The 12974-nt window shown below is 38.5% G+C and overlaps 1 protein-coding gene across 1 annotated transcript in view; it reads right to left on the reverse strand.

The window, feature by feature from the left end:
- Positions 1 to 12974, reverse strand: part of Lin28b (lin-28 homolog B) — a 75153-nt gene that overhangs the window by 30268 nt on the left and 31911 nt on the right. The window contains exon 3 of the mRNA XM_051206186.1: positions 9914 to 10098. Coding sequence (XP_051062143.1) covers positions 9914 to 10098 — 185 coding nt within the window. The remainder of the gene's footprint in view (positions 1 to 9913; positions 10099 to 12974) is intronic.

Raw genomic sequence — 12974 nt, forward strand, 5'->3', positions numbered from 1 at the left:
AGGAGAGGTGATGATTTACCAAACAGTGTGGTTATTCAACTAACTACTCTAAACTAACTTATAAGACTAACAAATTCCTTTTATTTGATCAGCTATACTCTGCCAAAATGAATCTTCCCAAAGTTAGAGGACTGGGGTAGGCTTTTGTTTTGTCTTTCCAGGAGAATGAAGGCATCCTGCAAGGAACCTGAAGACCACTGGAAAGACATCTGAAGAAGAAGGAAGACTCATCAGGAGAAAATGTCCATCAGTACAAGCACAATTCCAGCAGGGTAAAATTTCATAAATCTGCCAAATGATTGTTTCTGCTGTTCTCTACTGGCATATAAAACTTTTTGTTTTCTGTTTTTGTTTCTTATTTGTTTGTTTTCTGTAGTCCCAATTAAGAATTAAAGCTGGCTTTGGAATTGGAGTGTGGAACCCTCCTCTAAACCCAAGCACGTTGCCACTAATCTCATAATCCTTTGGTTTTATTTTGATTTTTTAAAATTTTCCTTGCAGTATAAATATTATCTCAACATTTATAAAATTAATATATATTATGTGATTAATATATATATATATATGACATATTTAAACATGTCACAATATTAATGGTCATACAGAGTACTAATTCTAGAAATGGGCTTCAGCAAGTTTCCTATATACAACTTTTGGGCAGTCTGAAGCAGTTAACTAGGTATTGAATTTGTACAACCTGGGTGTACTAAATAGTGGTCCTTTAACCTCTCTGAGATCTACTGATATGACATTTAGAAATGTTTGCTTTCTACAGTGAACCATGACCATGCCTAGCAGTGACCTTTGTTGAAGTGTCTAAAAGGATGTTGGGGCCCCACATGACAGCTTCACCTGGACTGTGGTAATGCCAGTAAGCTGACAAACACCATCCAAAGATCAGCTTTGAACTACAAACTGCTTAGGACAATTTGTAGTTCTGAGCTAACTCAGACTACTCCAGTCAAAACTTCAGAGAAGCTCTACACTCTCACATCACATAGAGACTAGACAAAAAATAACACAGCTTGTTCACCCAGGACTTGACAATTGTTCCAGTTTTCTCTGGGTCCCCCTAAAGATACTGTTGCCCCCACACATAGGAAGCTGACTAGAAAACACGATTCCTACATTCCCAAGAGGTGGGTGATTGGTTTTTTTTTTTTTGGTTGTTCGGTGGATTGTGGATGTTTGTCAGTGTTTAATTGGTTGCAAATTGTTATTGGTCTTGGTAAGAGGAAAAAAAATGAGCAAAAGAGGTTAGATTCAGGAATCTCTTTCTAAAAAAGAATCATAAATCTGATTTACAAAAGAGCAGTCTATTTTATCTAATTACTACTTCTGAGAAGTACGTGAAGCTATCTTATGTTATGTGCTAGATAAATTACTAATATAAAATTATCTTATTACACCCACAAAAATAACATTTTTTGAGAGTGGTTCATGTTCTTAATCCATTTAACCAAACTGAAAATGTTAAGTTCTAGTACAAATGTGGAAAAACCTTTGAGAGAATTTCAGCTTCATGAGGACAGAGCTAGGTTTATCCCTCATTAGCAGGGTTTCAGCTATTCCTTTGTGTTTCTGCAAGTTAAAATAGAAGACTACTATTTCAGTGGAGGGATTTGGCAGCATAAATATGGAAATTTTGTTGATTACTATTCAATTTGACCACACTTTATTCTGTCCTCACAGGAACAAACTGAACACCATAATGATGAGATATGATATAGAAGAATTTATGGCTAAATTCAAAACATTTAAATAAATATATTTTAAACAATGCCATAATGCTATTTTTAAAACATACCTCTAAGGCTGGTACAGTGGTAGGAGGCTATCATCCAAACGGTAAAAATGTACATAATTAATATCAGAAGCTACAAAGACTTCCTATTTTGTAAGGATCCCACAGTTTAAAACAGCCATCTTTCACTAGAACTTTAAATTAAAATAATGTAATCCGTATTACGCTTGCAATATTAGAGTTGCTCCCATTTTTTTTTCCTTAGAGACATTATACATTTATAACACGTTAAATGATGATCAGAAAATCAACGTAAAATTCTGCTCGCTAGCCACTTGGCAACCTACCGTTCCCATTAGATCTGGGGAGACCCATGCAACACAACACCAAGATGAAGCTCAGCCCCACACAGTGTCTGGCGGAGGGTGATGAGAATGGTCTGCTTGGTCTGAACTGGGATCACAGCAGGGAGAGCATCTGCTAAGATAATGTGAATGGAGGAAACAACTCCAATTGCCTCATTAAAAGATCTCTGGCCAAATAATCGCAAGAAGAAAGGACTAGGAAAACCACCCCCAAAATTAGGTCTATACTATGGAAATTAGCGGGTAGAATTCTAAAAAGTGTGTGTGAGAGAGAGAGACTGAGACTCTTTGGCATACTATTTGTTTTACTAACTTCCTTAGGTGCTAACTACAATTAAATTAGCAAAAACTTGGAAGCAACAATTCATTTCTCCGGCCTGTAGCCCTTAGCTGTTGTTCAAAAGTAAGGATGCAAACTCCCAGCGACCCAGGATGCAAATGTGCAATGAAGGGCTGTGTGCAGGGTACTAGTGTGCAGTGAAGGGCTGTGCGCAGGATAAGAGTGTGCAATGAAGGGCTGTGCGTGCAGGGTGCTAGTGTGCAATGAAGGGCTGTGTGTGCAGGGTACTAGTGTGCAATGAAGGGCTGTGTGTGCAGGGTACTAGTGTGCAATGAAGGGCTGTGTGCAGGGTACTAGTGTGCAGTGAAGGGCTGTGTGTGCACAGGGTACTAGTGTGCAGTGAAGGGCTGTGTGCAGGGCACTAGTGTGCAATGAAGGGCTGTGTGTGTAGGGTACTAGTGTGCAATGAAGGGCTGTGTGCAGGGCACTAGTGTGCAATGAAGGGCTGTGTGCAGGGCACTAGTGTGCAATGGAGGGCTGTGCACAGGGCACTAGTGTGCAGTGAAGGGCTGTGTGCAGGGTACTAGTGTGCAATGAAGGGCTGTGTGCAGGGCACTAGTGTGCAATGGAGGGCTGTGCACAGGGCACTAGTGTGCAGTGAAGGGCTGTGCACAGCATCTAACAAAGAACCAACACAGGAATCAGAAAGGCTTACCTACTGCTCTAAATTTTGGAATCACTGTATGAAAAGCATGTAATTAGCAAGCATATGAAAGATTGCTTCAAGAGGCAGAATGTAAAACTTCAAAGAGCAAAGTCTCAAAAAGACAAAGCAGAAGAAAAGAACCAACCGTCTGGACCTTTTCTTGTGTTTCCTGCCTCCACCTTTTAAAAAGTCTACTTTTCTTGCAATTCAGCAGCATACACCTAGAGCTAGTTTGGTCACTTCAAACTTAGAGACAGTAGCAGCGTTTATATTTTATTCAACATTATTAGTAAGTACTTCATAATAAATATTAGGAAATGTGTTTTTCAAAATAAGCAAGTATCCAAACTGGTCAGATTAAAATGTAGTGATATTGAGACAAATTTTCTTTTATTTCCTGACATTCTGAGGTTAAGCTGTATGAATATAATCTATATCATATACTTATAATGTATTATGATATAACAGCACCCTAAAGTTAAACTGTTGTTTTTTTTTTTTTTTTTTTTTTTTTTTTGTCCTTTTTCTGAATCCAACAGACATGGTAAAATTAGCTTGTTACAACCATAAGCCTGGTTTAAAATAAGCAAGCTATTTGATGACTTTGATGTTTTGCACCCAAAATGTGCTGGCTAATTTTTCCATTCCATTTACCATTCCAGTCTTTAAACTGCCTTAATCTCCTTCCCTCAGATGTTGATCTTGTAAGAATAGGGGTCACAGGTCAGGATAGACAGACCTCAAAGGATCTGGCCTATCAATTCATGCCTGAAAGATTTCCCTGCCACAATAGGAACCTACTAAACAGCAAATTCCTAAATCTAATCACACAAGTATCAGGGTGAAACAGTTATTTATTAGAATTCATCAATTTACATTTTTCCCCCCAAACACCTCCAACAAACAGCATTTTAATTTTCTTTTGGAAACAGGTTCTGGGATGTAGTAAAAATGAAAATAATACCACTGAAGGACTTCTTAAAAGTAAAACAGCAGAGTCTAACTAAGCATAGGCTTCTTCTTTTCAGGAATGCTATTAAGACTTCGAAAGGCCCAGCACTAGATTTCCCACATAAAGTAACCAGAACCCGCCCGCCAAATCACACAAAGGGGAGAATGAGTGGCGGAGGTTGAAAGAGCACAGAAGCGGGGAACGAAGAACCACCAGTGTCCAATTTGTAGCTGCCCTGACCTAGGAGTGAACAAGGGCGCCGTGTAAACATTTTCCACGGGATAAAGAAAACATAAGGCTTTGCATGAAGCAACACTGACAATTTCTCCAACCCGAGCCTCTTCCAAAACTTCCTTACAAATGCAAAATAATTTGAGTCCACAAAAGTACAGTTTTGTAAAAATTAACTATCATGAATCTCATCTAAAAACCATGGTCATTGTGTGTGTGTGTGTGTGTGTGTGTGTGTGTGTTTAACTCATGAGTTGAGTTTTAACAAGATACCATATAATTAGGTTCTGTTTACACTCATCCTGGTCCTTTTGGCCATAAAGATAGCATGCCACAATGTGTCATTTCAATATTGGACTATCAGGAATGCCAAACTCAGAATAAATATAAATAAAAACCATCTAGGACTAAAGACTTGTTTTAATGGTACCAAATACCAGAATTCCCTGAACTTCCACTCAAAACAAAACAAAACCTTAGCAATTAACATTCCTTAGAAACAAGAAACTACTTTTTGGAAACACCAGAATATTCTCTCATTTACTTTTAAAAATCTAAATTATTTTTTTAAAAGTTCAAGTCACTGTTGTTAACAAAAGGCCTTCCATTATTATCAGGGTGTGTGGCTGTGTCAGAAGATGTGGAAGGTTAGAAGAACAAAGAGAACAATCATTACACTGGGGGGGGGGCAGAATTTTAAGAGAAAAGAAGGAAAAACTGTAAATAGACAAGTCCCAGAATCTTCCATATGTGAATTCACTACAGATGTTCTTAAAAGTTACGTGTATTTCAGTTACTAAGTATTTAGCATCGACTCTCCATCTGTACAAAGACTTCTAGGCCATTAGTCTCACTGTAAATCTATTTAATCATTCCAAATATCTGAAAGTATAAACTAAAATTCCATAATGAAAGTTAATTCCGTAATGTAATCTGACATTATTAATTCATGTAAATACAATGACAGACAAAAATCATCATTTTTATTAGTCTACCTCAAACTTAAGCATTAACATTTACTTCTTCATAGTAAACTCTGTTCTTTACAGAAAGGTACCAAGACGAGTCTAGCTCTTAAGAAAAAAGCATAAGGTCTCTGATTTTTCATCAGCTACCTTCATTTTATAATGAGGAAAGCTACAAGGAATTTGTGTCTCCTTACTCTTCTGAAGATGAACATAAAACAAACTACACAGTAAATATAAAATTACTTCATCTGAAATTGTAAAAACATCTTTACTAACATGGAAGACTCGACTGTACAGAATGAACACTCTTCATTTTAATAGACAGTATCTAAACAATTCATTTGATTGATAAAGAAAATGAGTCAATATAAATGTTACACCAGGTACAAAGCTAATTCTAATTGGATAACTGAGCAAATGCAAAACATATAACTATAATAGGAATAAAACAAAAAGCATCCTACCAGACACTTGGAAGGAAATACTGTGGTAAGTAAACAATTCTTTTATTTTGCTTTTTGGGGTTATTTTCTTTGTTTATTTGTTTATTTATTTATTTATTTACTTTGAGGCAGGGTTTTCCTATAGCCCTGGCTGTCCTAGAACTCTCTCTGTAGACCACACTAGCCCCAAATTCTGACATTGCCTGTTCCAGCCTCCTATGTGCTAGGGTTAAAGAAGGCAGCCACCATGCCCACCCTTTAAGCAAATGATTCTTAAACATGACATCAAGCAAAAGTTAATTAAACTGTCCTCATCAAAATAAAATCTTTTACACTACAAGATTATTTATAAGAGAAGAAAACAAGATACCGAATAGAAGAAAATATTTGGAAAAGTTTATCTAGCAAATGTTCTGTATCACAATGCATATTAAAAGCTCTCAGGGTAATAAGAAAATAAAGACCTCAGTAAAAACAAACAAACAAACAAAATGGGCAAAGGTACAGTTCACCAGAGGAGAAAGATAGCAATACCAAAATGCCTTAAACAATGTTTAGCATCAGCATCCATTGCCACGACAACATACAGTAATTACCGTGACCATTACATATATGAGTAGCTAGGCTTATGTCCAGTTGAAACAAATATGCATAGCATATGAAATGAAGGAGAATGTGACTCCTCTACAAAACCAAGGTAAACACATACCCATGACCACCGTTCATAGCGGTCCCACTCCAAAAACAAAGACCTATGTGCACAAACTCACACCTGAGTCTTTGCAGATGCTGTTCATAACTGCCATACCTGGAAAAGACCCAAATCCTCAACAGATAAATTAGATAGACTGTTATAGTCTAATAAAGGAACATTACCCAACAATATAAGAGAATGAACGACCAACACATTCAACATTGCAGATAACTTTCAAAAGCACAATGATGAAAGGAAAATGGACCATTTCAAAAGGTTGTGAAACAAATAAATATATTCATAAATGTATTCATATGCCACCCACAAAAACAAGGCCAATCATAACATGAAGAAACATGTTATTGGCTGCCAAAGTGATAGATTAGGCATGGGCAGTATAAAAGGCCACGAGAGGTTGTTTGCGGGGTTGGGGGAGGGGGGGTTAATGGACTGTTCTGAGCATGTGAGAATTCACAGAACTGTGAATAAAAATTTAATTGTTATGACAATTTGGTAAATAAAATAAAATCAACATTCCCAACAAGCAAAACACACAACAATGTGCCAATGTTAATTTTTCTCTTAAAGAAGAATTAACTGGAAGTCTGCCTTTTTCATGCTTCAGTGAACCAATCCAGCATTAAGACCAGGGCCTTGCACATAACACGGCAAGAGCTTCCCCATGAATCCATATTTCCAGCCTTAACACCATTATTTTCAAAATTCCGTAAGCTTTCAAGTTCGAAAGTGGCTTATGGCAGTATCCAAGTCTCTGAAAGTGCTTCTCTTTCTCTTGAATTGCTTATACATTAGGGTTATTGTGCTAAGGATTTTGAAATTTGAGTCTAACCACACCCTTTCTGTGTACCTTTAACTTAAAGGCACAGAAGAATAAGAGGTGTGAGTTTTGAAACACTGGGATAAATCTAGCTTGCTGTTTGTATTTGCGTGCTAGTCCCTTAAATTAGATTGAGGTTATTCATCTTTAGCAAGGCTGTCGTGGGAATCAGTATTCTGTCATCAGAGGCCATTCACTTTCAATCTTCCCATTACTGGTCATTTTTATCTTTGATCACATGACCAAGATACTATGGGTCAAACTCTCCTATTAATTTACTTTGGCAATTAGTAAGCATTTTGTTGGAGGAGATGCCTTAAGACTGTAAATAATTCATTCCTTATCGCACTGAAAATTTTTCCTTTATTTCTTAGTCAGAGCCACTGATTTCTTCCCCATGATTTATAATCTATAGAATTGTTACTGACTTCAGTTCTCAAATTTCCACTCCTGGCAACATCTCCTAGACAGCTTCCACACCCGTCTGACAGGTCCCTATCGTTTTTTTTAGATACTGCTCATCATCTAACTGCATCTTCACGTAGGCTAAGAGTAAACCACTCACCATCATAGTCAGACCTCAGAACTGGGCCTTTAGTTTCATCTTGCACCCAAAGAATCACTGCAGACACCATCTCCTCTCCTCCCGCATTGTTGACTCTTCCTTTTTTTATTAAACCATTCCCGTCAACACATACACATTCTGTAGCGTCTTAGCCTTTAGGAAATGCCCCATATTGTATTTGCTGCATCTGCTTCCTCTCCTGTCACTCTCTGCTGAACAAGATGCACAAGCTTTCACACCCACCAGACTGCAGAGCTATTCCTGTCATGTCCATTAGTCACTTCTGTGTTGCTAAGTGGTGAGACTCTAAGTGGTCATCATCATCAATGTATCATGTAATCATCGGAATCTCTGAACAGTCCTGGTACATACCTCCTTGATTTCTCTCTCCCAGTCTTCCAAAACAAAGGCCTGCTAGATGACCTTCCTGTTCCTGCTGCTTCCGCACTCTCTTTCACTGCTACTTCTCAATGCTAGAATGACCCAGGGCAGACTCCTCTTCTCATTATGGGTCTGAGTATCATTTCACTGACTACTGCTGAACTTTAATTGTCCGTCCTAACCCTCTTGCATATTCATCACGCCCCAAGCCAAACTGTGAATGTATTGCTCCTTCTGCAGTTTTTCCCCATCTTGGCAACTGGTCCCTCCATCCTTCTTGATGCCCAAGCCAAACAAACCTTGGAATCATCCTGGACTCTTCTTCTCTCACAGTCCACATCTGATCCATCAGTAAATCCTGCCGTCTCCACCTTCAAAACACATAGGAATTTCGCTCACCATTTCTTTGTCTACCGCCCCGACCCAAACCACTACCATCTCTTTCTGGGATACTGGAAAAGCATCCCTTATTCATTTCTCAGCTTCCATCCTTGCTTCTCCAAATTAACGAGAGTGACATTGGTCACTTAAGGAGACTTAAGGAACGCCAGGATTTAGATCTAAGTGCTTCTGAAGAGCTCAGGTTAAAGGCTTGGCCTCCAGGCAGGAGTGTTCAGAAGCAGGGACATTGGGAAGTGGTTCATTTTAATAACATCAATGGGTTCATAGCTTAACAGGAAATTGGATTTAAGAAGGTGGGACCTAGTTGGCAAAAACAGATTACTAAGGATGTACCTTTGGGGCCTCTGCCAACCCTCTCTTTTTTCCAACAGTCATGAAGTGAGCAAAATTAATTTTTCCTCTTAATGTTGAGTTCATTTTCTCAAATGTTTTGTGATGGCAAGGAAAAAAAAAAACAAATTGTATAAAGAGGTAAATTACATTATGAGATCGTGTTGCTTTTTAAACTAATTCTAATGATGCTTTATTTTATTTATTTATTGCTATAATCAAAGTTCATATATGAAAAACCACTGAGGGCCACAGCTATGTAATTAGACAACCCTAAATAAAATGCAGAGCACTACCTTACCTTTGTTGTATTTTTTTTGCTCTTAATTATTTTGGCAGCAGTTTAGAACCAGGTACCAAAACCTTTCAGTACTTAATTTTTGGTCTAGATTTTCGGTAGTAAATATTTATCCTAAGAATATAATCAGACAATATTTTTAAAATGTGTGCATAAGAATTGATACAGTGATGGTTATTTCAAAGCACAGAAAAGAGGCTCAGTAGCCTGACAGCACTGCTTGTAAAGTTTGGCTGATTCATAAAGTGAGAATGTATGCAGGTGTTAATTAATGACATCCAAGAGTCGGTTTGGAAAATAGAAGACAGCATAGAGTTTATGGCTTCTGCCTGCATTTGGGATTTCAAGTGAGTTTTCCCACTAAGTTGAAAGTGTCGTTTTAAAAACAAAGCGGGAAGTATACTGTCGTTGGAAATAGCAAGTGGAGAATCAGAAAGCTGTACAGAGAGAGGCACTTCTTCTGTAAGCATCTGAGCTCCTCCTCTGCTCTTCCTTCCAATAGTCTAGGAATGGTAGTCAGAGCACTTCCACGCTCCATGCTACGAGTGGCTCAGTGCTCTGCAGACAGCGAGAAGACTGACTTCTTGACAAGTCTATTCGGCTGCACACTGAACGCATTTTCTTTTGGCTAGGCTCCATGGAACCCATAGGCAAAATGATGAGAACATTTTACAGATATTTTCCAAATACACTCGTAAGTTGGCCAAGCGACTTACCTATCTCCTTTTGGTTTTCTCTTCTGCTGTGTCTTCCCTTTAGGTCGTCTTTCGCCTCCTAAGCAGGGGCTCCCACCTGGGCCTGTTACCCGGATTGATTCAAGGCCTTTGGGGGACTTTTTAAATGTAAATTCCACTGGCTCGCCTTCTTTCAAGCTTCTAAATCCTTCCATGAATAGTTTGCTCTGTAAAGAGAGAGGCAAAGAGAGACAGCAAATCATGGTTGTCACTGCTTTATAAAGTAGCTGTATAATTTTAAGATTATCAAGGAATTCAATTATCCATTACAAAAGTATAGGTTTTGTTATGTTTTACTGAAGTTTGATAAACATTACAATGCTAGCAATTGAAAGCCTATTCCACTGTGTACAAAACAATTTGGTGATACAGAAACATAAATGTACACATTCTTGTCCCATCCATTCTACCACAAAGGTTCTAGTATGAAACTAAAGTGATGCCGCCATCCAGACCTGAGCTCAGTCCCCAGCGTCACATGGGAAAGGAAAGAACTGACTCCAAGCTGACCTCTGACCTCCACATGTAGGCCACATCCATACACAAGCGTGTGCATGCACTCGAGCACACACAATAAATGTAATAACTTTAAAAAAAAAAAAACAACCATATACAAACTCACATAGAGATTCATTTTTTAAAGCAACTACAGCACTGTCTGGTAAAAAAAAAAAAAAATACATCAGCCTTAACAACATTGTAATGCCATGGATGTAATGAATTGTAGAGCTATATGGTAAAATATTATCAAGATTGCCATTACTAAGATTCTTACTTAGCTCTAGACAGGCGGTTTTCTGTTACTGCCTTACCCTCTGCTCTTTGTAGTGTGTAAACAATGTCTTTTTTCCTTTAAAAAGATAAAGATATTTAGTGTTACATGTATTGAGGTATGAAGACAAACATGCGATACTGTGCCTTAAAAAAAAAGAACACGTGCCTGCCATGATGCAATCAACACATTTTTTTCCTCGTGTTTTTGAGTTCATTCTAAATTTACATCCTATCCCTGTTCTTCCTCCCTCCAAGCCCTCTGACATCAATCTTTCAAATTCATGGCCTCTTTCTCATTCACTGCTATTAAATTCATGTACGTACATATGTATGTATAGATGGATTTGTACATATTTATATATAAATAATATCGGTATACTATTTAGTGGTATATCACTAAATATAACCTGCCCAGTCTGTATAATGTTGATCATATGCATGTTTTTAAGGATAACCATTTGATATGGGGTCAGAAATAAAATTTTCAAAGACTATTTTTGTAGATTTGGAGTATAAAAGCAAGACATTAAATCAGACACTTGATTGTGTTTTGGGAGCATTTTATACTAGAACTGACTTATATAACTTATTTAAAAATGTTTTCTCAATTACAAAATCATAATCTAGGTTTTAAATATTCCTTCACTCTTTTCATATTACTTTTTCTGTCAAGATGAATATGCTGATTCAAAGTCTACTAAGATAATCAATCATTTGTTTTTCTATTTACCTGTCTGGATGCCTTTTTGTGTATTTCGCAAATCCAACTCAGAAGACCTCACAGTCTGTAAGGACTTTCCTGATCTAATGTGAAAACCTCACAGTCTGTAAGGACTTTCCTGATCTAATGTGAGGACCTCACAGTCTGTAAGGACTTTCCTGATCTAATGTGAGGACCTCACAGTCTGTAAGGACTTTCCTGATCTAATGTGAGGACCTCACGGTCTGTAAGGACTTTCCTGATCTAATGTGAGGATCTCACGGTCTGTAAGGACTTTCCTGATCTAATGTGAGGACCTCACGGTCTGTAAGGACTTTCCTGATCTAATGTGAGGACCTCACAGTCTGTAAGGACTTTCCTGATCTAATGTGAGGACCTCACGGTCTGTAAGGACTTTCCTGATCTAATGTGAGGACCTCACAGTCTGTAAGGACTTTCCTGATCTAATGTGAGGACCTCACGGCGAAGGACTTTCCTGATCTAATGTGAGGACCTCACGGTCTGTAAGGACTTTCCTGATCTAATGTGAGGACCTCACGGTCTGTAAGGTCTTTCCTGATCTAATGTGAGGACCTCACAGTCTGTAAGGACTTTCCTGATCTAATGTGAGGACCTCACAGTCTGTAAGGACTTTCCTGATCTAATGTGAGGACCTCACAGTCTGTAAGGACCTCCGGTCTGTAAGGACTTTTCCTGATCTAATGTGAGGACCTCACGGTCTGTAAGGACTTTCCTGATCTAATGTGAGGACCTCACGGTCTGTAAGGACTTTCCTGATCTAATGTGAGGACCTCACAGTCTGTAAGGACTTTCCTGATCTAATGTGAGGACCTCACGGTCTGTAAGGACTTTCCTGATCTAATGTGAGGACCTCACAGTCTGTAAGGACTTTCCTGATCTAATGTGAGGACCTCACAGTCTGTAAGGACTTTCCTGAATTTGTCTGGCAAAGGAAAGAAGCAGTTACTGTCTCTTCTGCTGATGCATATAACTCGGGCACTTTGTTCTGAGTAACTACAGACCTGAAAAAGAGACTGAGAAGATAGGGTTTGGGTTCCAGTGGCTGTGAAAAATGTTTCTCTTTGGGAACAGCCACTTTATCATATTAGTATCAGAATTGTCCTCCTCTTCCCAACTGTCTCCAGGATAAAAGCTTAATGCTGCTCAATCCAGCAAAGTCCTGACTTAGTTGGTCAGAGGCCAGAAATTCATTACTTAAAGACCACAACCCTAAAACCACCTACCAGGGTTTAGACATGTTTTGCACCCACCCCAAAAGTTCACAGCTCCCAAGTTGGGAAATATAGTGTGCAGTTTTCCAGAGGCTGGGCCTACTAGGAGGCCCAAAGGTCAACTGGACTCGTGTTTTCTAAGGAGACTGTGGACTGCAGTCTCTCTGACTTCCTGTTTTTTAATGCAATCTCTTGTCCTGCTGTGCATCTCCAACCTGATGCTATCTACCCACTGGACCTTTTCCATACACATAAGCCTCTCTTATGTGTAAAACTTGTCTTCATTACAGTAACAGTAAACTGCTAGATATAGCAG

Source organism: Phodopus roborovskii, unplaced genomic scaffold (assembly GCF_943737965.1).
Source record: "Phodopus roborovskii unplaced genomic scaffold, PHOROB, whole genome shotgun sequence".
Lineage (NCBI taxonomy): Eukaryota > Metazoa > Chordata > Mammalia > Rodentia > Cricetidae > Phodopus > Phodopus roborovskii.